This window comes from Equus asinus, chromosome 20, assembly GCF_041296235.1.
Source record: "Equus asinus isolate D_3611 breed Donkey chromosome 20, EquAss-T2T_v2, whole genome shotgun sequence".
In the NCBI taxonomy this organism is placed as follows: Eukaryota; Metazoa; Chordata; class Mammalia; order Perissodactyla; family Equidae; genus Equus; species Equus asinus.
In genome coordinates, this window is record NC_091809.1 from 81,921,852 (window position 1) to 81,949,286 (window position 27,435).

The 27,435-nt window shown below is 38.7% G+C and overlaps 1 protein-coding gene across 11 annotated transcripts in view; it reads right to left on the reverse strand.

Moving 5' to 3' along the window:
• The window catches only part of UVRAG (UV radiation resistance associated), a 309,656-nt gene that overhangs the window by 45,685 nt on the left and 236,536 nt on the right, over window positions 1–27,435 (reverse strand). For 5 of the 11 annotated variants that reach the window (XM_070490660.1, XM_070490659.1, XM_070490662.1 and 2 more), the window contains one exon: window positions 22,935–23,045. The exons of 4 other annotated variants lie outside the window; for them this stretch is intronic. In XM_070490660.1, the coding sequence (XP_070346761.1) occupies window positions 22,935–23,045 (111 nt within the window). Of the gene's footprint in view, window positions 1–1,772; window positions 1,923–22,934; window positions 23,046–24,432; window positions 24,499–27,435 lie in introns of those variants that run through there. 2 more of the 11 variants (XR_011495819.1, XM_070490666.1) reach the window with 2 other exon arrangements.

Below are 27,435 nucleotides of genomic sequence, written 5' to 3' on the forward strand. Positions count from 1 at the left end.
AGCAGCTCTACAGATGTGTGACGACAAGTATTTCTGGAATACATGGTGAAAAGAACTAAAGAAAGATTCTGGCCCATAGATTAAGCTAGGACATCCACACTTCAAAAATATACCTTATATAGTTCCATTAACAGGCTCACATCTTACACTACAAATACATAACTAGAAGGCAAGTCGTCTTTGTATTACTTATTTTAAATCAGATTAATTTCCTCTTACGTGGTGACCTACCTGCTTACTGAGGGAAAGGGACTCTGAGGACCCTGGAACTGGGAGGGAAAGTGGATTCTGGTGGGCCATCACAACCTGGAGGCTTAAGGTTCTAACAGGCCAGCATGAGAACACTGGGCCTCAGCAGGCACATGGTATCTGGCAGGTAGCAGGAGCTCAATAATCACAAGCTGATAGATGAGCTGGGAAAAAGCCCTGGAAATACGGCAAGGACAAATATGCCTACTTTGATATTTAATCACAGGACCTGAAACTGACAAACGCTAGAGGTGCCGCTGGCTGCCACTGACATAAGTAACATGAATGGTCAATGCTCAGGTTAGAGTGGTTTGCTCTGTAGCAGACAAGCAGAAATACATATGATAAAGCCCCATATATAATGAAAAATAAAATCTGTTTTTTAAGCTTTTTAAATTTTTATTTTTTTTTTTTTGAGGAAGATTAGTCCTGAGCTACATCTGCTGCCAATCGTCCTCTTTTTGCTGAGGAAGATTAGCCATGAGCTAACATCTGTGCCCATCTTCCTCTACTTTTTATAAGTGGGATGCCCACCACAGCATGGTGTGCCAAGTGGTGCCATGTCCGCACCCGGGATCTGAACCAGCGAACTCCGGGCCGCCGAAGTGGAACATGCGAACTTAACCACTGCGCCACCAGGCTGGCTCAAGAAAATCTGGTTTTTGAAAGGATCTTATATTTTGCGTTTTATATTTGACTAAACCCCAATGCCATTCAAAGTGCCAGTATGTAACAAATAAGGACTTGTGGCAGAATATAATAAATGCACTGCTTCGTTCACTGAGAATGTCTTCACAGGAAAAAAAAATTGCATCTGAACTAAGCCGTGTGTTCAGTGACATAGCTGATTCACATTTGGTACAAGCTCCTTATCTTGCTGCAGACTGATAACAAGCAGCTATGTGGACAGCAGATGGCCTGCTGGCCTGTGGACCACACTTTGAGCAGCACTCGTATAGACAACCTCAGTGCAATTTATACCCTAATGATGTTTTTCTAAGGAAAGCAAGTTAGACTATTTGAAATAATCACATGCTAATAGACACGGGGACATAAAGGGAACTAACAATTATCAAGTATTAATATGTTCCAAGGTTTTTACATATATCATTTTATTTAACCTTTATAATAACCCTGTGTTGGCAGTACTGCCATGCTGAATTGAGGTTCAGAAAGGTGCTAAACTTATCTTAAGTCATGCAACTAGTCTGGACGCCATGAAACGTGCCCCTCAGATCTCCTGTGGTGGGGAGTAGAGTTGACTAAAGGCTTCAGCATCTGCAGCTCTGGACTCTCACTGCATTCATGCCACCCTTCCTGCAGGCTGCTCCCAGCCAACGACGGTGCACAGCAGTGGAGCCAAGGCAGGCCTATGCGGGGGAGACATGGGACTCCTTCAATGCGCAACTTTGGCTTGAAGACTTCCCATTAACCTAGATGCACCCTTCTCAGAACTGAGCTGCAGTCCGAGACTCTTCCTACCCAGTCCTCCTTCCTTCTCTCTCCTTCTAGAAGCGTCATACCTGCAGTGCAGTCTGAAAGCTCTTCCCACCTTCCTCCACTCCCTCCTCCAACAAATCTTCTGTCCATCAAATCTCCTCTTGGAGCCTGCTTCCTGTTGAAGCCACACTAAAGCAGTGAGTGAATGTGGAGACTGGTATTGAACTGTGTGACTGTTTTGGGGGAAGAAAATGTTAGTATAAAATTAACCACAGTGAATCTAAGACATTCTATTTTACTCTCAGTAAAGGAAGCCCGATACAAGGAGCAAATTAAAAAGGCTACCACTGTCTAACTTTCTCTTTCTGCACCTGGGATAATATGTCAAGCATAAGGACCAGAGCTGGAAGGTAATGATGCTGGTAGTGAGACTAATACAAGTGCGTGTGCTAGCAGATTTGCAAAATTGCCACTTGGTATTATTAACCTCATATTTCCAGTTCTGAAAAAGTAATAACAGCAAAAACCCCAAGCAAAACATAAGGGCACCAGGCTACGACGGTGGGGCCAAAGCCTCCGAAGGCAGTAATTGACGGATTCCTCAAAGGGCAAGTCACATTAGCAACTTTGCTAACTGTCTCAAATGGACATGATAACGAACAGAATTGAAGAAATATTTACTGAATATATATTCTGGTTAAGGTCATGTGGTGGGGAATTTACCAGAAGAATGAGATTTTATATACATGTGGACTATTTTTCATATGGGGCAATTTCTTTCATAACCCCGCACCCAGAGTCTAGTATAGTACATTCAATTATATTTTTTGGCTGATATATCCAAAAGGTATCCCAAACTGTATATATTCTGAGTTTCAGACTAAAATTAGAAAACCCAGATCACTTATAAAGTACAGGGAAACTAGGATAATATATTTTGTTTAGAAAAGGAGATTATATAAAAGTAAGATATTAACTAGCTTTAAAAATAAATGATATTATGTATATTTTAATAGCTATGTTTTACAGAAGGAAAGAAAATAAAAATGACAACATAATAACAAATATCTTTGCTTTTCACATCTTCTAGTCTTAGCAGAATAAAAGATCTTAGACCATCACTAAAAGCTCTGCATTCTCTTGGACTCAAATTCAGATATTAATAACTCCTTTATAGAAATAAATAAAAAAGCACTGATGGAAGATGTAAAGTGCATTAGTGTTCATGTTATCTCTCCTGGTACGAGTTTAATGGGTATCTTAATAAGGAGATATAAACTAATGTCACTGATTAGGAAACACATCCACTCACATCCTTTAGTAGCCTCCAATGCAGCTTGATGATGACGTCTGAGTGGAATTACTATAAAGCAAATGATGAATTAATGTCGGGGCGAAGGGACACACAAATGTGCCTCAGAGATGAAACAATTATGTTCTTTATCACAAGTTAAAGGTCGGCTCCAAAGACAGTGCAGTCGGCCCTCAAGCAGGGCTAACCACTTTGGCTAAGGCCACTGCTTGGAACTCCCTGAAGCTGAGCTGTTTTGATAGCTGGGCCACAGGCTTCGTCGGCTGTAACAACCCGAAAGTAACATTTACGTGTTTTAAGTCTCTCTTAATCTCCTAAATACCATGAAGTGATGTTTATCAGATTTTAAGACATAGGCACATTCCGCTCAGATGACTTCATTCTCAGCGGCCTGTCATTCCCAAGGCTTATCAAAAGAAGGCAAAGGTTCACAAGCCTTTAAGAAGAATCCTAAGTGACTTACAAACTAAACCTAAAAAACTCTTTTTTGGCTTGGCTATACAAAGTAATTTCCTTTTCGTGGTTAGTTCAGCAAACTTTGGATAAAGTGACCACCACAATTAGTATATTAAAAACGTAGACACTGTTTCTCTCACTTTCTCTTCCAATTAGGTTCAATTTTAACACTCAGTGCAGGGGCTTGACCTACAAGTGGTAAATGGCCAAATACCCACAAAGTCATTTACTACTAGACACCTGGGAAATCTTCCATACTTTTAGGAAAATTTTAAAGAAAAGATACCTATCCCAAACTCAGTCAATTCACTTATTCAGAGCTTATTTTTAAATCACATATACTTAAAAATGGTCACAAACGTCATTCCCAATTTATCTTTCCATAACATGGAGAAAAAAATATCAAAAATACTCCACGCAGATATGTTTCAGTGATTTATTTAAAATTCCTTCTCTACCAAGGAATTATTTAATTACCCCAAGCCTCACTTTCCTCTTTTGTAATATGAGGATAATAATAAAAAACTTGAAAGGGTTATAGTGAAGATCAGAGATAAGGAATAAAAAGTGCTTTGTATATAGGTAATCAACAAAAGCAGACATTCTTATTTTGAAGATAAGACAAACTTCCAAATGCACTAGTTCAAATTCTTTTTCTTCCGGTATATGACAATGAAATATCAAGTCCCTAGTAATGCAAATATTTCTCAGAGACTACAAGAATTCAATGAAATGGTGTCACACATACATTTTTTACTGTTATAATTTTTTAATGTCAAGATATAGCATGCATATAGCATAATGCTTACAACACATATATGCATTGTTTAAAGGATCTTATAAAGCAAACCCCTGTGTACCCACTACTCAGTCAAGAAACAGAACGCTGGGCCGGGCCCTGTGGCCGAGTGGTTAAGTTCGCGCGTTTGGCTGCGGCGGCCCAGGGTTTCATCGGTTCGGATCCTGGGCGTGGATATGGCACCGCTCATCAGGCCATGCTGAGGTGGCATCGCACATGCCACAACTAGAAGGATCCACAACTAAAATATACAACTATGTACTGGGGGGATTTTGCGAGAAAAAGCAGAAAAAAAAAGAAGAGTGGCAACAGTTGTTAGCTCAGGTGTCAATCTTTTAAAAAAAAAAAAAGAAAAAATGCTTCTGGTGCCCTAGAAGCTCCCGTGAGCCCCTTTCTCATTATAACCCCATCTCTCTCCCTTTCTCATTGTATAGTTTTTCACCCCTAACAGTATGGTTTAATCTTGCCTATTTTTGAATTATACATAAATACATTGTGGAGATTCTCTTTCATTTTGTTTCTTTTACTCAACATTATGTTTGTAAAATTTATCCTTATCATTGCAGATAGCTATGGTTTCATGGCTGCACAGTATTCAATTACATAAATAAATCATGATTAACGATAAACATATTGTTGACAGATTTTAAGTGGTTTCCAGTCTTTGGCTATTATGAATAATGCTACCATAAACATTCTCATGTGCATGTCTTCAACTTCACTAGGTAATGCGAAATCGTTTTCTAAAATGATCTTATCAATTTACACTCCCATCACCTCTACTTCAAGAGTAATGAATTTATGATGTTTTCTTCAATCATGTATATGCTCAAAACAAGATTGAGCAGAATCACAGAGCACTACTGTAGAAGGAAACACAGACATTACTCACTACATCTTCCTTATTTTAGAAGAAGGACCTAGGGCTTAGAAAGATGGAGAGACTCGCCTGATGTCACAGTAAGGGAGGCACATTGAGTTAGAGAAGCAAAGAGAGGCAACTCTGAAGCTAGAACACAATCTCGGGCTCTTTCTAAGACATTGACCTGCCTTGCAAGGCAGTCTGGAAACACTGAGATGCTATTATCTATAAATATGAACGCAGTGGGGACAAAGATAGAATGTTTTAGAGCAGTTTACAAAAAGCCAACCACCACCTTATTTTGTACAATAGAGCTTTGTAAGTCCCATTATATAAATAAGGACCCAGAGGCCCAGAGAGAAAGTTCTTATACAACATCACAATTATCAAATGGCAACAGTGAACCCAGAATTGAACCCATGTCCGTTTGTCCCTGTGCTCCTAACCACCTTAGACTGCCCTAAAACCTACTCAGCCAGGGGAACACAGCTGTATTTTAGAAAGTAGGAAAAATTAATGTTAATTTTGTTAATTTTACTAAGAATTAGTGAATTAAAAAGGGGAAATACACAGTATCAAGAAAAAAAATGTATCCAGGCAACTCCTTTATAGCTAAAATCTTAGCATCTGCTGGCATGTCTTCTAATTTGATGGCAGAAGCCCGGCACTCACAGACAGATTAAGAAACCTGGTTTCTCGTCTCAGGTTCACCACGAAGCGCTTGTGCCATTTTAAGAATGTCAAGAAACCTCACTGGGCCTCAGTTTTTATCTGAAAAAAATTATTATTCTATATATACACACACATTTTATTATAAAAGCAATATGTACTCAATAAAAAGAATAAGAAATAAAAAGCAGAAAGATTACCCCAAATTCCACAAAACAAACATATAATACAATTTTGGAATACATGTGAGCAGTCTTTTTTCCCCTATATAAACAGTAAATGTTTGGTGCCTTTAAAACTCATTTTAATAACTGTAATCATAGCATACATTTAATTTCACACTCTGCTTTCTCCACTAATAACAAATGTATTTCTATTACTTAATCTTCACAAAAATTTTAAGGACTGTGGACATTCCTCAGTTTATTTAACCTACCCCTAGACAGTTATTTTCAGTTATGATAAGTGTCTTTTAACTGCTTTCAGGAAGTTAAAATTATTTCCTTATTATAGAGTTCCTAAGAACTACTAAATCAAAGGTGAAAATTATTAAATTCACTTTAGAGAAGAAATTGTGAGGATCAGTGTATGAGCTTTTTGTGTGAAAGCATTACATAAATGGATGGTGCTATTATTGGTATTATTATAAATTCGTATTGTATTGGACTTACATTGACCCGTTATTTACCTGGTATGGTACTCCATAAATCTCTGCTTATTTTCTATAAACAAAGTCACCAACGCACATCATACTGTTTGTCAATTTATCTTAGAGAATCTTAAAATCTTTTTGGTCATGTAGTAAGTAAAAAAACTTGAACTTGATGATAAAAAACAATAATGAACAGACTGAAATATGAATGGTGAAGTTAAGAAGCATAGATTCAAAGAATACTAGGACTGATATGGACCTCAGAGTACATGAGGCCCAAGCCCTGTATTCTTGAGATGAGAAGACTGAGGCCCAACAGAAAGAAACCAGGTGCCCAAGGCATTACCAAGTTCACCAAAACTTCTAATTGTTGGCATGATATTCTTTCTACTAAACCATTTTATCCACCTTTTTCGGAGATCGTGGATGACAAAATTTCCTTCCTTCCATTGTATCTACCCAAGTTATTTAAATGCAAAATGCTAGCCTGAGTTTGGCCAGCCCTGGTAGTCTGGTGGTTAAGATTCAGTGCTCAGTGCTGCGGCCCGGGGCCCCGTCAGGGAACCACATCACCCACTTGCGGGTTGTCATACTGTGGCGGCTGTGTGTTGCTGTGATGCTGAAAGCGATGCTACCACTATTTCAGATACCAGCAGGGTCACCCATGGTGGACAGGTTTCAAAGGAGCTTCCAGACTAGAAGGACCTGGTCGCCCACTTCCGAAAAAACAAAGCCATGAAAAGCCTATGACTACCAGCAGAGCACTGTCTGAGATAGAACCAGAGGGTGAGAGGATGGCGCAAAAGACTGGGCAGGGTTCCGCTCTGCTGTCCACAGGGGCGCTAGGAGTCAGAACCGACTGGACGACAGTGACAAGGCTGAGTTTGTAATATAGTACACATCTTTTAAACTGACAACCTATACAGGTTATCTCCAAAGCCATTGTTCTAAATATAGGACTTTCATTTGTGTCTATCCACACATAACTGTGAGTCTGTAGGAGAGGATAATTGTCTTTTCTCCCTCTTTTGTTAAAAAAAAAGATAAATTAGCAAAATATAATATAAGTTCCAAAATCTAGAATTTCAAATCAACTGTGCTGTTCTCCCCTAAAAGCTAGAGATCCTGGGTTCTGAATCAGAAGATCTAGGTTCAAGTTTTGGCTCTCCCACTTAACAGATCTGTGTGACCGTGTGGCACTGCACTGAACTTCTCCAAAGCTGAGTTTCCCTGAGCAAAAGAAGGCAATGGTAATCCTCTAACTCATAGGGTTATGGGAGACTATAAGGAAAAGAGCCCTGTGACCTGCACAATGCGAGGCTGTAAACATTATTGTTAATCTGTAGAACTATTATACTGAGCAAGAGAGAAGAGATAAAAGTTTAATACTCAAAACCCAATCTACCATGCTTAATCCAGCTGAGTCAAAGCCTGACTCAGTTTCTGTTTTCATAAGGATGAATAGAATAAAAGGAGATTTGTACTTTTTGTTTTAATACCTTGAATATATAGCACCACATTTTTTATACAGTTCTAAAATGGTCTCAGTTTATTCCACTGTGAGTGTAAAATATCGTATCAGTTTACTAATAGCAAAACGGAAAGAATACCACTAAATTTGGGGGAAGCATTCCAGGAATGCAATATTCCACCTGATTAAAAACGTAATGACCCAGAAAAGGGGAGCGTGTGGCAGTCATTCAATGCAGATAAGGAAACAGTGAGAAGGGGCTTTATTGCCCAGGAACAGAGTGCATCAACAAGAAGCCTAGAGGACAGACACTGACTGATCCCAGCAGCTATGTCGCCTCCGAGCTTTGCTCACACTGCTGCCTCTGTCCGGGAGTCGTCACTTTCCCGTCTCCACTTCCCTCTCCTCTGCTTCTTTCAGAGCAAACCGTGACTCAGCTTTACAGGCCCGGCCGGAAAGCTTCCTTCAGGACTATGTCGCAGAGAACTCTTCACGTATCTATCATCAGCACACACTACACTGTACTGACTCCCCAGCTAGAAGGTGAGCGCCGAGTGTAGGAACAAGTCCTATTCATCCCTGTCTCCCAGCGCCCAGCCCAGCGCCTGGCACAGAGTAAGTGATCAATCGGCTCTACCTGGAGCCACAGAAACATCGAGAGAGTAAACAGAAATAGTCACTCGAGTTGTAGGACTCAAATGAAAGAAAGGAAACATTTAACAGCATACGAAAAGTGCCAAACAGAGGAAAAGAATGAGGAAATGACCCGGCAGTGGGAGAGGGAGTTTACATGCTTCCTCCAAAAGCTGTCTTCAGTCCAGCCTTTGCCCTACTGCCATAGACCACCTTTATATAGCAAGGGAACTGACAATCCTAGAGAGGACTGGGCGAAAAAAGGAGGTAAAAACAGAAATAAAGACTGACACAAGTCTGTGACTTAGCAAATTCTTCACACTTAGTTGCAAGGCCAATGCATTATTTCCTTAGATCTTATTCATTTTGGAGGTTCCACAGTCTACCTATAATTTTTTTTTTTTTTTGAGGAAGATTAGCCCTGAGCTAACAACTGCTGCCAATCCTCCTCTTTTTGCTGAGGAAGACTGGCCCTGAGCTAACATCCGTGCCCATCTTCCTCTACTCTATATGCGGGACACCTACCACAACATGGCTTGACAGGTAGTACGTAGATCTGCACCTGGGATCCGAACCAGTGAACCCAGGCTACTGAAGCAGAACGTGTGAACTTAACTGCTATGCCACTGGGCTGGCCTCTCTACCTATAATTTTTAAAAAGGCATATATATCAAAAGTGTATTGGGTGTTCACAAAATATCTTGAAACAACAAATAAATATATGTAACACATAACATTCAGTAATAATCAGAGCTAGAAATAAAAGCAGAGAAATACTTTCTTCTCTCATATAAAGAAGGTTAATAACACACAATATTGGCAAGAGGGTAAAGAAAAAGAAATGTCAAACTTTAAAATGTGTATATTCTTTGAGCCAGCAATTAGGTATTTATCCTAAAGAAATAACTGAGCACAGGTGTGAATAGCTAAGCAGAAGGATGCTTCCTCACTGCAATGTTGTTCATAACAGGGAAATCTTGTAAACAATCTAAACGTCCATCAACAAGGAAACTGTTTATTACAGTATGGCCATACAACAGAATGTAATGCAGAAAACAAAATTTTATAGAACTATATTCATCAACACAAAACTATCCTCACAATATAGCTAAATGAAAAAAGTAGGGAAGGGGCTAGCCCTGGGGCTGAGTGGTTAAGTTAGTGTCCTCCACTTCGGCGGCCTGGGGTTTGCTGGTTTGGATCCTGAGCGTGGACCTACACGCCGCTCACGAGGCCATGCTGTGGTGGCATCCCACATAGAAGAAGTGGAATGACCTACAACTAGGATATACATCTATGCACTGGGGCTTTGGGGAGAAAAAAAAAGAGGAAGATTGGCCACAGATGTGAGCTCAGGGCCAATCCTCCTCACACACACACATACACAAAAAGAAGGACAACAAAAAAAAGTAGGAACACAACAGGGTGCACAGTATGAAACCATGTATGTAATATTTTACCTATTCAACTTATACATGTATATTCGCACAGATGTTTGGAAAGATGTTCACAAAAATATCACAATGGTTATCTCTGAGTAGAAGAACCCCACTGGCTTTAATTTTTTTCCTTAATGCTTTTCTGTATTTTAAAACAAATTGATACTGGGATTGGATCATTTATATGATAAAAAAGTTACTTCTATTTTGAAAAAAAAAAAGGAAGAAAAAATATCACCTTAATTTGAAACTAAAGGCTCACTGAGTCAACAAGGTGTCTGAATACCCTTCCTTCCTTATTCATGGTACTCTCACTGATACAACTCAAGGCAACTTCCCCCCCTTCTTTGGCCACTGACAGACGAGTGGTGTAGGTCCACGCCCAGACACGGAAACTGGGCTGCTGAAGCGGAGTGTGCTGAACTTAACCACTAGGCCACCAGGGCTGGCCCTTACTTATTCTTAACTTGCATTCAGCTTATAATCTACTTCCACACATCTTCACCTCATTTCACATTTATGGAATATGGGATTTCTTTATCACAAACATTACACTGAACTTTGCATTTTATTTATTTAGCGAACACTTAGCACTTACTCTGTTCCAGGTACTATTCTAAGTGCTTTACAAATATTATTTAATCCTCATAACAACTCAAAGAGATAAAAACTACACCTATAATTATAGGTATTACTTTTATTATCCCCATTTTACAGAGGAGCACACTGAGGCACAGAGAGATTAAGTAACTTACCAGTCATACAGCTAAAGTGACAGAACTGGCATTTGAACCCCTGCAGTCCAGACCCACAGCACCTGCTCTTCAACACTTAGCTATGCTGCATTTATTTCAGTTCATTTCATTCTAGGGTTTTGGCTTTTCACTTGATAAGTTTACGTTAATTAGGCTACTACCTTTATCCTCCCTGAAAACCCAAGTCTGCACTTTAAAATGCTTTTCTCTAATCGGTACCAAAATTTACATATAAAAATTTTTTCAAGTTCATTTCCTTAAATAGCTTAAATCTAAGCTATACTGATCCCTTTGATGCCAACTAAAATCATACCAAATTCCCTTTTCATATATATTATTTTTCATAATTCATTTTATGAGGCTTAACCATAAAAAATAGTTAGAATTTATATTCTACCTTCTCTGAACCAAGCACTGTGTATTTCATTTCAGTTGAGGTGCATTCTTTGAATATTTTTCTCTTAGCAAAAAACATCACTCATGGTGATGGTTTAGAAAAGGCTATCACTAGTGAATAAGCAATTTATTTCTTTAATCGAAGAAAATAATTTGCCAGTTTAAACTAGTAAAATATGCAAAGTAAAAGGCCAAAGTGAATCTTTTAAAACAACTAGGATAAAGGAAGAGATAGAAGTTATCAAAGATGCTCAACTAAGTAGCGTACTAAATTTATCCTTAGTTCTTACATAGCCACAGATAAAAGGCAAGCCAGCAAATATGGTGCCCTGAACTTAAGAGCCAGATGATCAGGGTCTGAATTTCTTTGCTCACCCTTAAGAGGCTCAGTTTATCTAAATGCAAAATGGGGATAACCATACTAACACTTTTAGGGCTTTTGCAAAGGGAAAAAAGGTAATATATGTGAAACACTCCTGTGCCCTAAAACAAGCTGTATAAATGTAAGACAATTGTTTTATTTTTCATTTGGAAAGATTTTTTTGGCACTGGATTTCTAGTTTTACTTTACAGTGGAAAAATGTCCAACTTAAGGTAAAATTATTTTATTTTGTCAATTTATCACTCTCAGCATTTGAAGAGTACAGTGAGCGCAGCCAATATCATTAAAAATGTCTAGTCCACTGGTTAACAGCTGCTATGGTTCTTAAAAAAATTAATATAAGAACACAACCAATTACTTGCAACCACAAAAAGGTAGAATGTTATCCCCTTAAATACAGAATGGAACTTTCTGGAAACAACTATATACATAATTTTTCTACTCAATTAAAGCCTTCATTTAAATACACATATGTAAAGATGCACTTAAATATATATTTAAAGGCACACACACATTTACATAGAAACAAGTTCATTAACTATCAGTCTTAAGGAGGAAAGAACAATCTCCTGGCTAACTCATTCACCATTCATTCTTTCAATAACTATGTATTGAACATGTGAAACATGCCCCAGGAGCTCACACAGACTACTTTTAGGTCCGAGTATAACAATGGGTAACCACATGTTGCCGGGCCGATCCGTGTTAACCAAAAACACCTTTCCTATGTCACTAATCAAGTAACCTGCTCCCGCCAGGCTGGTCCTGATATGCCTTAAGCAGCCCTTCCTCTGCACGCACTTAGCTCCCTCTCCTCTCTCACCAGCCAGATACCTCCATCCTTGAATTTCCAACTCAGCAGCCCTATCTTTCTCCTGAAGCACTCCCTCGCCACATCAGCTTAACAGGAGTAACAAGAACAACATGAGGAACACAAACAGCAGCTACCGTTTACTGAGTCCTCTTTCTGTGGCTACAAACTCGGCATTCATTGTTTCTAGTCCCCACAACAATCCTCTGACGAGTATCCAATCTCGATAGAGACAAGGGAAGAGAGGTGCAGCAAGATTTTATTACACGCTCAGGGTCAGCCCAACAGTCAGTGGGATGCACAGCCAGGACTGTGGGGCTCTGAACTACCACAGGGCTCCCCCTGCTGCGAGCCAGAGTCGCACTTTGAACAGAACTTCTCCTTCGACAGTGATCACTGCGTGCCTTGTATTGTTGGCTAACTATTTACATACTGTGCTTATTTTTATCCATCCCCCAAATATAAGCACCTTGAGGGTAAAGTCAGCCTCTCATAGGCCTCACACAACTCAGTCAGATATCTGTGGACTGAGATATATACACATTCAAGAAAATGATCCTTCTACTCCTAAAGAGAAAAAAAAAAAATCACACAAAAGAATAATCATGAGTTATCATTATCTTTCAAAGTGAGGATTTGACTGAAAATTTGCTTTGATCACAGTAACATAAGGCTTAAGGTTGAAATGATTTAATGAAAACACTGTAGGACCCACAGAAAAGCTGAAGAGACAGGATTTCTGTCACTATGAGCTGCTTTAATGTTTACCTTCCTGAATCTCTTATATCTGAATATGTTACTCTACAGAGTGGAAACATATTAACATATGTATATGTAAAACACATTATGAGTGCTAACTAATATGTAACTGAAACTTTATTTTTAAGAAAAACCTGGAAGAACAAATGTCCAAGACTAGAAGAATGTTGAAGTAAATTATAATATATGCACGCAAATGAAATACTACATATTAAAAATACTGATTAAGGGGTCAGATTGGTGGTGTAGTGGTTAAGTTCACACACTCCGCTTCGGTGGCCTGGGGTTCACAGGTTCAGATCCTGGGCACGGACCTACACACTGCTCATCAAGCCAAGCTGTGGAGGTGTCCCACATACAAAATAGAAGATCAGCACAGATGTTAGCTCAGCAATAATCTTTCTCACCAAGAAAAAAAAACTAACAGTTTTTAATGGTTAGTAAAATGCTTGTGTTTGAGGGAAAAAAGATATACAGCAGTGTATATAATATTATCTGAACTAGGTAAGAAAAAGACAAAAGTTTGGAAGAACCAGAAGGTGCATGTGAATGGTGAGACTGTGGACTATTTCAAAAATTCTGTTCTTCTATTTTCTTTTGTACTTCAAAAAATTTCTATAATTGGCATATGGTATTTTTGAATTTAGAAAATATTCTGTAAAGAAAAGAGATATAGAGTGGTACTAGCATAAGAAGAGACCCATAGATTAATGGATAAGAATTTAGAGCTCAGAAACAAATTCTCGCATTTATAGTTAGTTAATTTTCAACAAGAGTACCAAGACAATTCAATGGGTAAAGAGTAGCCTTTTCAACAAAGTTTTCTGGGACAAACAGTTATCTACATGTAAAAGAATGAAGTTGGATCCCTTCCTTACACTATGCAAAAAAAATTAATTTAAAATGGATCACAGACCTAAACGTACAATTAAAACTACACAGAAAAAGTCCTAAAAGTACTTGGGCTAAGCTTTCTTAGATATGACACCAAAAGCACAAGGAAGAAAAGAAAAAATAGATAAAACTGGACTTAAAACTAAAAAACTTTGTGCTTCAGTGGACACTATCAAGAAAGTGAAAAAGGCAACCTGCAGAAATGGAGAAAATATCTGCAAATCACAGACCTGAGAAGGGACTTGTGTGTAAGTTGCATAAAGATCTCTTACAATGCAATAAATAAAGACAAATAACCCAATTTAAAAATGGGCAACGGTCTGACCAGACATTTCTCCAAAGAACATACACAAACATCCAATAAGCAGATGAAAAGATGCCCAACATCATCAGCCATCAGGGAAATTCATACTAAAACCACGATGAGATACCACTTTACATCCAGTAGGATGGTTATAATCAAAATGACAGAAAATAACAAGTGTTGGTGAGGACGTAGAGACACTGGAGCTCACATATTGCTGGTGGGAATATAAAATGGTGCAGCTGCTTTAGAAAACAGTCTGGCAATTCCTCAAAATGTTAAACACAGTTCCCACATGGCTCAGCCATTCCACTCCCAGGTATATAAGCAAGAGTCATGAAAACATATGTCCCCACAAAAACTTGCACATGAATGCTCATAGCAGCATTATTCATAATAGCCAAAAAGTGTAAATATGCCAGATTTCTGTAGCCTGATGAATGGATGAGTAGAATGTGGTATATCCACATACGTCTTCAAATTGACAAAACGATTTGGCAATAAAAAGGAACGACCGATACATGCTACAACACAGACGAGCCTTGCACCTACGGTAAATGGAAGAAGTGGGTCACAGAGACTACATATTTTATGATTTCATTTATATGACATGCCCAAAATAGGCAAATCTAAAGAAACAGAAAGCAGAATGGTGGCTGCCTAAGAATGGGGGTTTTGCAGGAATGGAGAGTGACTGCTAATGGGTACACGGCTTCTTTAGGGGGCAATGAGCATATTCTAAAATTGACTGTGGTGATAGCTATGCAACTCAGTGAGTAACTAAAAACCACTGAATTGCACATTTTAAATGGTGGGTTGTATGGTATGTAAATGATATCTCTGTAAAGCTTTTTTTTTTAAGATATAGGCATAAGACTTTCAAAAAATCATTTCTACTACATTACTGGCAAATTTTGTAGGCAGCAGGGGGAAAAAAGACATTTTTAATTAAATGTATTAAACCATATTTGGAATTTGTATTCTTAATTCCAAGGAGAATTAAGAAAATAAAAATGCATTTTCTCCCCATGTGTCATATAGACTGGACTATATGTTGAAGAAATAGGCATGAATTTAAGCTGCTGGGTAGAAGCTGGCATTGATCCCCTCTAAATAGTGTGCACTGCGGGCCCACGAGTCGTCAAGTTTTAGAGAAAGACCATGGCCTTGGCAGAATAGAGGTTTCCAACTGTTTTTGGAAGGAGAAGCTACTTTTACTTTCTATGAAGTCTTAAAATAACTTGGAAAGAGGTAAGAGAGCAAAAGGAAGAGAGGTGAGAAAGTCCTCACATTCTAATCCTGGTTCTTCTACTTAACTCAGGGTCTCCTCTGTAAAAGACAGATAACTGTCCGTGCCCTGTCGACCTCACACGATTATAAGAAGGCCCAAATTAAAAAAAAAAAAAAAGAAAAGAAAGAAAGAAAAGATACAATGTTAGTGGGATATAGCTGGATTTGACCTCAGAAGATTTGGTCTTGGGTTCTGTTTGCCACTTAACAGCTTTGTCATCCTGGGGAAATTAGCATAACAGCAGCTCAATTCCTTATCTCTAAAGATAGACCTGGTCAACACCCTTCAGAGAACATGAAACGAGATACAGAAGTAAAAGTATACCAAAAGCCACTACACTCAACACAAACGTAAAATCATCACTAGTATTTGTAAACTATATCCTCAAAATATTACTCTGAAGTCCCTGGGCTTTCAAGAAAGGAGAGAAGAGCTCTGGCTTAAGAAAAGCCAAAAGCAGTCGGGAAGAATCCAGCGTTAGCTGCCAGTCTTAGGGCTTGTTCTGCACAGTATCGTCGGAATTCAAATTGGTAGGTCTCCAATAATGTTTCCACATTTGGGGAGCTGACACACGTCTTGGTTTATCAGACTATGAGCAACTGAGGTGCTTCATAGGAAATCTGGATGGTCACATTCTCAAAAGCTTTTGGTCTCAAGTTCCTTTTACACTCTTAAAATTATTGAGGACCCTAAAGAGCTTTTGTTTATGGGGGCCATAATCATCAGTATCTACATATTAGAAGTCAAAATTAAGAAAACTTTGAAATGTGTATTAATTTATTTAAAAATAATAATAGAAATCAATTACTTAATATAAATAATATTTTTAGTGGGAAACAAGCATAAGTTTCCAAAAAGAAAATTTAGAGATGAGTGACATTGTTCTACAGTTTTGCAAGTCTCTTTTGCAATGTCTGCCTTAACAGGAGACAGCCGGATTCTCATATTCATCTGCACTCATTTTGCTACCATATGCTGTTTCCTAAGAAAATCCAGCCTCATACAGATATGTAGTTGGAAAAGAAAGGAGTATTTTAATAGCCTTTTCAGATAATTGTGGATATTCTCCTCTGATACTACTCCCAAATTCAACAAGTAGCAGTTTCTTAATGTTTAATAGCAATGTAGTCTCTGAAACCATATCAACATGCTTTTCACATTTGTTACATTAAAACCCATTGGGGTTTTTTTTTGTACTTTGAACAGATCTTTACTTGTACATGATTTTAGAGCATCATACATTAGTCATTTGGAAAATACTAGCTCACTGAGTTATATAGATTTTAAATGTCGACACATTCATTATAAAATATTTAAAAATCACATTTGTTAAATATCACCACCAACCTCAACAAAAACATCTTTAAGGAGTAGGAAGCTCTCAGTCTCATGGGGGCAAACACAAGTTTTCTGAAATACTAATTTTCATTCAAAACCTTAGATTTTATCATAAGTTTATTTCTTTTAAGAGAGAGGCTCACTTCATTCATTTTTGGAAAAACGTCTGCCAAATACCCAAGTCTGAATAGTTTGTCATTTGTCTGTCAAGTCATTCTTTCCAGGAAAGATGGCGCTCCATGAAGAAATGCGCTAGTGTAGTCAGCAACTCAACTGAACGAGTGCTGTTCCTCGAAACCACCACTACACTTCAGTACACAGCAGACGGCTTTATGTATTTCCCCCTTCCATCACATGGAATATTAAAAAGATATGTAGTCAGGGTCAAGATGTAATATAAGTAACAATTTTTACTCATCAAGGACATTCTTAAGTGGAACTGGCTTTTTTTTTAAACTATGAGTTTGTTGAAAGCGCCTCCTTTTCCTCTCTTAGATCAACACGCTCACTTACGTTCTGTATCCTATTTCCTCTCTTCTCAAAAACTTTACTCCTTCAAGCGTCCCTTCTTTCTCTTGTATTGACAATTTCTCCCTCTCTTTGATCTCTCTCATCAGCATATAAACATGCCCTGATATCTCCCATCTTAAAAAACAAAATGAACCATCAACTCCACATCTCCACAAAACAAAAAAATTAAAGAGCAAAAAACAAAAAAAACTTCCCTTAATCCCACAGTCTTTTTGAGTTATGAACCCATTTACTTATCTCATTTCACAAAAACACCTTAGAAGAGCCGTCCACAATCAATGTCGCTTCCTCACTGCCCATCCACTCAACACACCTACTGCTCCACTGAAACCGCTCTTGCCAGTGACTTCCACGTTCCCACGTCCACTGCACACTTGAACTGACAGTAGGATCTGACAGGTGATTACTCCTCCCTTCCAGAAATTGACTTTTCTTAGTTTCCAAATCATTAAGTCTTTGCTGGTTTGTCCTCCTCCATCCAACTTCTAAAAGTGATTTCTGGGCTAAATCCCATTCCATGTTTCTGTATGTCTGCATCTGCCTCTCTTCTCAGCTCTGCATTCTCTCCTTCATTGATCTCACCTGGTTCCATGGATTTAAATATCTTTATATTGATGATTCCCAAATTTGTATCTCCAGTATTGACCTCCATTCACTGACTTGTAGACCCATACATCCTGTTGCCTATTTGATAACTCTACTTAGATTTCTAAAAGGCAATTAAAACTTAACATTTCCAAAGCAGAACTTTTGATTCTCCTACCCATCCTCTGGACCCTTCCTTAACTCAACAAATGATATGTTCATCCATTCAGTTGCTCATACATGAAATGACTAGGAGTCATTTTTGATTATTCCTTTTCCCTCACCTCCCAAATTCAATCCATTAGTTCATCTGTCATAATATGGTTTTATTATTTTTTATTAAGATGCAATTGACACATAACATTATATTAGTTTCAGGTATACGACAATGATTTGATATATGTATGTATTGCAAAATGATCACCACAATAAAAGTCTACTTAACATCCATCACCACACAGTTACAAATTTTTTTTTCTTGTGATGAGAACTTTTAAGATCTACTGTCTTAGCAACTTTAAATATACAATACAGTATTATTAACTATAGTCATCATAGTGTACATTACATCCCCAGGACTTATCTATTTTATAACTGGAACTTTGTGCCTTTTGACTACCTTTACTCATCTTGCCCACCCCTCTATACTCCACCTCTGGTAACCACCAAATATGTTCTCTGTATCTGAATTCGGTTTTTGTTTTAAGATTTAACACATAAGTGAGATAATATGGTATCTGTCTTTCTCTGTCTGACTTATTTCACTTAGCATAATGCCCTCAAGGTCCATCCATGTTGTTGCAAATGGCACTATTTCCTTTTTCACGGCTGAATAATATTCCACTGTATACACACCACATTTTCTTTACCCATTTATCCACTGATGGGGACACCTAGGTTGTTTCCATATCTTTGCCATTATAAACAATGATGTAGTGAATGTCAGGGTGCAGATCTCTGTTCAAGTTAGTGTTTTCGTTTCCTCCAGATAAAATAGTCAGAAGCAGAAGTGCTGGATCATACAGCAGTCCTACATTAATTTTCTGAGGAACTTCTATACTGGTTTCCATGGTGGCTGCACCAATTTACACTGCCACCAACAGGGCACTAGGGTTTCCTTTTCTCACATCCTTGCCAACACTTGCTATTTCTTCTCTTTTTGATAACAGCCATTCTAACAGTTGTGAGGGGATGTCTCACTGGTTTCAATTTGCATGTCCCTGACGATAAGTGATGTTGAACGTTCACAATATATTTTAAATCTGTCACTTCTCTCCATCTATATCCCTACTATCCTAGTCCAAACTAATGTCAACTCTCATCTGGTCTTTTGAAATGGCCTTTTAAGTGGTAACTTTGCTTCTACTTCTAGTTCCCTATAATCCATTAGAGCAGCTAGAGAGATCTTCAAAAAAACAAATCAAATCAAGTCACTTTCCTGCTTAAATTATTCAATGGCTTCCCTTCATATTTAGAACAAAATTCAAACCCTTTACTATATCTCTAAGGCCTTATATGATATGCTGCCTGGCTACCTCTACCCTTTATTACTATGCTCTTCTACCAGATTAGCCTTCTACCTGTTACTTGAATACAACAAGCTCTTTCCCACCTCAGGGCCTTTGCACTAGTAGCTGTTCCCATGGCCTTAGGAAACTTACTGTTTCCAAGCTCTTTGCATGGCTGGTTCCTTGTCATCTCCATGTCTTAGCTCAATATCACTTCCTCAATAAGGCCTATTTGACAACTTTATCTAAAGTAGGTACCTCTCCAGTTACTTCCTATTATATCACCTAATTAATTTCTATCATAGCACTTATCACAATCTAAAATTATTTTGTTTATTGTCTGTCTCTTCCCATCAGATGGTAAGCTTAATGAGGTAGGGACTTTTCTTGTTTTCAAACAGTTTTATTGCAATAGAACTTACATACCAACAATTCATCCAATTAAAGTGTATAATTCAATGGGTTTTAGTACATTAAATTATTTTTTTAATTTTTGTAAAAATATACATAACATAAAATTTGTCATTTTAACCATTTTTTTTTTAAGATTTTATTTTTTCCTTTTTCTCCCCAAAGCCCCCCGATACATAGTTGTGTATTCTTCGTTGTGGGTTCTTCTAGTTGTGGCATGTGGGACGCTGCCTCAGCGTGGTCTGATGAGCAGTGCCATGTCCGCGCCCAGGATTCGAACTGACGAAACACTGGGCTGCCTGCAGCGGAGCGCGCGAACTTAACCACTCGGCCACGGGGCCAGCCCCGTCATTTTAACCATTTTTAAGTGTATAAATTCAGTGGCATGAATTACATTCACAATATTATGCAAGTATTACCACTATCTATTTCCAAAATTATTTTAACATCCCAAACAGAAACTGTACGTGTTAAAGTAATAACTCCCCCCAGCCCCTGGGAACCTCTAATTTACCTTCTGTCTCTATGAATTTGCCTAATCCAGATAGTTCACATGAGTGGAATCATACGACATTTGTCCTTTTGTGTCTAACTTATTTATGACTCAGGGAACGTGTGTGTCTTATTGCCTACTCTATCTGTTGGAACCTAACTCTCTCTTTCTCTATAGCACACAGTAGATGCTCAACAAATATTTGCTGAATAAACTAATTCGTCAATTTTAAGCAAGTCACAACTTTTCTGGATCTCAGTTTCTTAGCTGTGTGATGGCCTATATCACCATTTATTCATTTATTAAATATCTTTTGAGAATTTACAGTGTTTCAGGCATTGTACTTACTAATGGAAATAGCTTAACATGCAAAATAGTCATTGTCTTTGCTCTTAAGGAACTATTCAGTTCCTCTTCTATCTGGGAATCATCTTCTTTGATTCTGTGCACTTTTAGGATGGAAATATATAGAACAATGAAGTATATGCAAGTAAAGGAATCTCTGCCAAGCCCATCAGATTATGTGACACCACACTGGAGTGACGGATGTCAAAAGCCATACTATCTTCAAATTCATTTAACATTAACTGCCCTTTTCACTTTTCAGTGTGATACTGAGGGTCACATGGATATATATGTATGTACCTTAAAACTATAAAGCTCTTCATAAATATAAGACAAAAATTATTGTAATTTTTGATTCTTTTTTTATGCTCTGGGAACTAAAGGCAAACTACTGTGCTATACAAGAATTCTAATAAACTTACTGACAATTATAGGAGGATCTGGTTTTTAAAATCAATGTTAATTACACTGTACCTGAATTTTGCCAGGCACATTCCTATAATGTTACATGCTGACCAACCGAAGGCGGCTATTTCCAGACAAAGAGGCTGACACTTGAAAAATATTAGTCAATGGTGCTAAAAACAAAGCATTTTGCTTTATTCCCTTTTAGTACCCAATCCAGCCTACACAGACACACACCTTCAGACAGCAGTGACAGGAAGAGGACAAGCAGGCCTTACCAATCCTCTCAGCTCTTCAAACAACACTTGAGGATTTCTACTTAAAGGCCTGTCTTTCTAAGCCTGTGCTTTCAAAACCTGGGCTGGACTGATCCCAAATACTGAAGTAACAAATATTACTAAATTCTGTCATTTCCTCTACCAAAAAAGTGATTTTACTACTACTTCTGGTTGTGATGAAAGGTCCTATTGACTATTCAAGTCCTCAACCAAGTTATGGATGCAGTATTAAATGACTTCACTCCTTTTTTCTCTGGCACTTTAACACATGCCAATGCTTTCATCCACCTCCACTAACATGGCTTATAAATTACTGAGGTGGGGCCATTTTAACAGTATGATTTGTTCACATCTCTAGAGATGGGGTATAAAGGAAACTGGCTGAGAAGACAGACTCCCCTTTGACAACATGTATTGGTATATATGTATATAAAAACAAACCTTCAAAAGCTGGAAATATCTTATTGATATAATACTTGGTTACAAGCCATCATAATTAATGGTTCTTTGATTTGCTATAAATTCAGATGTAGTAAAGTGATGGTAGTACGGCCAAAGACAAAATGAGACAGTTCCCTAAAACAGTAAGAGATGGTACAGAGTTAAAGCAAAAAAAGGTTAAAGGTCATAAATTTGCTAAAAGTTTTCTTCCAAATGCTCAGAAGAAGTTTCCTGAATGAACCACGAAATCTAAGAAATTCTGTTTATAAGAAGTCTATTGTCCTCTCCTTTTAAAACTACCATGGCAGTGATGAAAAAACACCACAGAGCAAGATAGTTGCTCCCTATGGATTTAGAGAGGTTAACCTATTCATCTTAAATACATGCACAAAAGTAATTTCTCAATTTTCAAAAAGAGTATAAAGTTGCAGAGGATATAAAATTACTAGAAGTAATCCATTTTTTAAACAGATGAATAAAACCAGTTCAGCATACACGTGGCCTTGGTTCAGTTAAGAATAAGGTCGAGGCTAATTAGGAAGTGCTCCAGAGTAAGAACTGAACAGGTGCCAGAGCCAAGAGTCTAACGTGAAGGGCTGTCTTTCCCAAATTTTCTACTGCACACTGTCAGCCTCCACCTTTGTCTTGCTTTCAAAGCAGGCTGGGCTATTCTGGGAACCTCTTTATACCATCTTTTGGCATTGCTAGTGGGCTCTGAGAAGAAAGAACTAAGAGTGTGTGTGTGTGTTTGAAGCTGGGATTTATGAGGAAATCCAGGCATTTCGGACCTAGCCTTAACGAGGAGTTAGTTTTACCTGGAAGCTTCCAACAGACTTGTGACCTTAGGGCCTATGTGCTTAAAGCAAGAAATACAAAATATGGTTGGTGTCAAGGTGACAGCATAGGCGGACTCTGAACTCACCTCAACCCACAAACACAACCAAGTCACAGCTATTCTTGGAAAAATAACCCCTGAGAGAGAACTGAAAACTGGATAAAAAGGACCCCCGCAACAAGGGACAGACCTGACTGAGGTGGAAGAGGCAGAAATTCCTTTCTGGAGAGAAAAAAGCCACTGTTGAGAGCGGTGAAGCATCACAGCCGACCGGGAGCAATCCTAAGGTATGCAGCCTTCCCTGGAGGAGTAGGGGACCTGAGTTGGGGACTGTTACTGCTATAAGCATCCTTCAGACTCTGCACAACTGAGATGAATGTCACAATATCTGGCTTTACTGGCTATTAACTACAGTGGGGAATATCCCTAGAAAAGCTATCAGGCATAAGTAGAAAAAAGCCAGCTGTTAAAGAGCCCATGCACAAATTTACCCATTTTGGAAAGCAATGTAAAATCGCCAGAAAGAAGGGTACACAGTCCTTTGGTGAAAAGAGACTCACTTGATAGGCTCTGGGTGCATCTGAGTGAAAAGTGAGACCTCCCCAGGGACTGAGACATTGGCAGCAGCCATTACTGTGACCTAGTAAAGGTGTGCTGACACAGACGCTAGCAGATGTCATTGGAGTTCTTCCCCAGGCCTGTTAGCCCAGGGTCTGCCCCACCCACTAGAGCACCAATTTAATCCAGCTCAGCCAGGGCAGGAAGCCCACCCTAGGGACTGGCAACACCCAATAGCAAGCCCTTGGGTGTTGCTGGATCCACTGTAGGCAGGCGAGTGGGTCCATGTCTGCAGGGCATGGTGTGCGGGTGGAGTGTGTGGGGTGTTGGTGGAGTGTGTGGGGGGACCTCTGCAGTGGGGTCACTGGGTATCCTCCAGGGGGTCAGGATGTAAGCAGGGGCCTGGACTGTATTGACAGTGTGTGTGGACCTGTGGGCCATGGGGCTTGTCAGCAGCAGAAGACCTGTACTTCTCAAACAGTCACTTAGGGGATCAGCCCCACCTTTCAAAGCATGAAACAATTAGGTGCTCCTGTGCCTGGGGCCAGCCCCACTCAGATGCAATCCTGAGAGTGCTGACAACAGCCTTGCAGGCCAGAGGCCTACAGTAATTGTAAGCCCTGAGCCTAGCAACCAGCCATGCTGGGGGCCTACTCATTTAACAGAAAAACTGCAACAGGAATGTGCTATTAGACCTTGCAGCCAACTATGCTGGGGCTCCCCAAACCCAATAAAGCGACTGAAGGGTCCATAGCAGCCAGATGCAGCTGAGCATTACAACCAGCCAGCAAGGGGGACAGCCCAGATTCCCTGGGCGCCTGCAGCAAGAGCAACCCCACCAAACAGGAGGACACACACAGCCCACACAGGGGACACCCCTGGAACATTTGGAACTGGTGATGAGAGGGAAGCACATTGCTGGGCTGCAAAAGGTGTCCGTTAAATAAGGACACTTCTCCAAGATCAGGAGACACAGCTGACCTACATAATAAATAGATTTAAGCACAGAAAAAGAGGCAGAACCAGGAGGCAAAGGCATACGTTTCAAGTATGGGAACAGGACAAAACTCTAGAAAAAGAACTACATGAAACAGAAATAAACAATCTACCTGACAAAGAGTTCAAAGAAAAAGTCATAAGGATGCTCACATCTTGGGAGGAGAATGGATGAACTCAGTGAGGATGTCAACAAAGAACTGGAAAATACAAAAAAGACCCAATCAGAAATGAAGAATACGATACTGGAAATGAAATATCCACTAGAGGGACTCACTTAGCAGAGTAGATGATAACAGAAGAATGGATGAGTGAGCTGGACAAAAGACCAGAGGAAATCACCCAAGCTGAACAGATAAAAGAAAAAAGAATTAAAAAGAATGAGAACAGTCTAAGGGAACTCTGGGACGACATCAAGTACACTAACACTTGTATTACAGGTGTCCCAGAAGGAGAAGAGAGAGACAATGGGGCAGAGAATCTATTCGAAGAAATAATAGCTGAAAACTTTCCTAATGTAAGGCAGGACAACAGGCATCCAAGTAAGGAAGCACAAAGAGCATCAAACAAGACAAACCCAAAGAGGCCCACAGCAAGACACATTATAACTCAAATGTCCAAAATTAAAGATGAAGAGAGAATCCTAAAAGCTGCAAGAAAAAGGCAACAAGTGACATACAAAGGAAACCCCATAAGGCTATCAGCTGACTTCTCAGCAGAAACCTTACTGGCTGGAAGCGAGTGGCACAATATATTTCAAGTGCTGAAAGGAAAACACCTACAGCCAAGAATACTCTACCAGGCAAGGTTATCATTCAGAATGGAAGGAGAGATAAAGAATTTCCCAGACAAGCAAAAATTTAAGGAGTTTATCACCAAGAAGCCAGTTTTACAAGAAATGCTAAAGGAACTTATTTACTTATTGTTTTAATAAAGATTTTATTTTTCCTTTTTCCCCCAAAGCCCCCTGGTACATAGTTGTGTATTTTTAGTTGTGGGTCTTTCTAGCTGTGGCATGTGGGATGCTGCCTCAGCATGGCTCAATGAGTGGTGCCATGTCCAAGCCTCAGATTTGAACCAGCAAAACCCTGGGCCACCGAAGCAGAGTGCACGAACTTAACTACTTGGCCACAGGGCAGGCTCCCTAAAGGGGCTTATTTAAGTGGGAAAAAGAAGACCACAAATAGGAATAAGAAAATTTTCAAAAAAAAAAAAAAGGGCAATAAAATCACTGGTAAAGGCAAAAATACAGTAAAGGCAGCAGATCAATCACCTATGAAGATAATAGGGAGGTCAAAAGACAAAAGTACTAAAATTACCTGTTTCAATGATAAGAGGGTAATGGATACACACACACACAAAATAAGAGGTTAGATATGATATCAAAAACATAAAATGTGGGAGGAGGGGAGCAAAAGAGTAAAGCTTTTAGAAAGAGGTCAAACTAAAGAGACCATCAACTCAATATAGATTGCTATTTAGTTAGGTTATTATATATGAACATGATGGTAATCACAAATGAGAAACCTATAATAAATATACAAATAATTAAGAGAAAGGAACCCAAACATAACACTAAAGAAAGCCATCAAACCACAAGGGAAGAGAGGAAGAGAAGAAGAAAGGAACAGAGAAGAACTACTAAAACATCCAGAAAAAAAGTAACAAAATGGCAATAAGTACATATTTATCAACAGCTACTTTAAATGTCAATGGACTAAATGCTCCAATCAAAAGGCACAGGGTGGCCTATTGGACAAAAAACCAAGACCCAGATATATGCTGTATACAAGAGACACACTTCAGACCTAAAGACACTCACAAACTGAAAGTGAAGGGATGGAAAAAGATATTCCATGCAAATGGCAAATAAAAGAAAGCTCGGGTAGCAATACTTATATCAGACAAAACAGACTTTAAAACAAAAACTGTCACAAGAGACAAAGAAGGGCACTACATAATGATAAAGGGAACAATCCAACAAGAGGATATAACACTTGTAAACATCTATGCACCCAACTAGGAGCACCTAAATATACAGAGCACTTATTAACAGAAATGAAAGGAGAAATAGACAGTAACACAATGATGGTAGGGGACTTGAACACTCCACTTACCAATGGATAGATCATCCAAACAGAAGATCAATAAGGAAACACTGGCCTTAAAGGACATATTAGACCAGATGAACTTAGTAGATGAATATAGAACATTCCATCCAAAAACCAGAGAATACACATTCTTTTCAAATGCACACAGAACATTCTCCAGGATTGATCACACATTAAGCCACAAAACAAGTCTCAATAAATTTAAGAAGACTGAAATAACACCAAACATCTTTTCTGACTATGAAGGTATGAAACTAGAAATCAACTACAGGAAGAAAATCAGAAAAGTCACAAATATGTGGAGATTAAACACAATGTTACTGAACAACGACTGGGTCAATGAAGAAACCAAAAGAGAAATAAAAAAATACCTAGAGACAAATGAAAATGAAAATATGACATGCCAAAATCTATGGGATACAGCAAAAGTGGTTCTAAGAGGAAAGTTTATAGCAAAACAGGCCTACCTCAACAAAGAAGAAAAACCTCAAACAATGTAACAGTGCACCTAAAGAAACTGGAAAAAGAAGAAAAAACAAAGTCCAAAATCAGCAGAAGGAAGGAAATAATGAAAATTGAGCAGAAATGAATGAAATAGAGACTAAAAAATGGCAGGAAAAAAATCAGTGAAACCAAGAGCTGGTTCTTTGAAAAGATAAACAAAATTGACAAACCTTTAGTTAGACTCGCCAAGAAAAAAAGAGACAAGCCTCAAATAAATAAAATCACAAATGAAAGAGGAGAAATTACAACGGACACATCAGAAATACAAAAGCTTCTAAGAGAATACTACAAAAAGCTAGACGCCAACAAATTGGATAATCTAGAAGAAATGGATAAATTCTTAGAATCATACAACCTTCCAAAACTGAATCAAGAAGAAACAGACAATTTGAATAGACCAATCACCAGTAAGGAGATCAAAACAGTAATCAAAAACGTCCCAAAAAATAAAAGTCCAGGACCAGATGGCTTCCCTGGTGAATTCTACCAAACATTCAAAGACTTAACATCTATCCTTCTCAA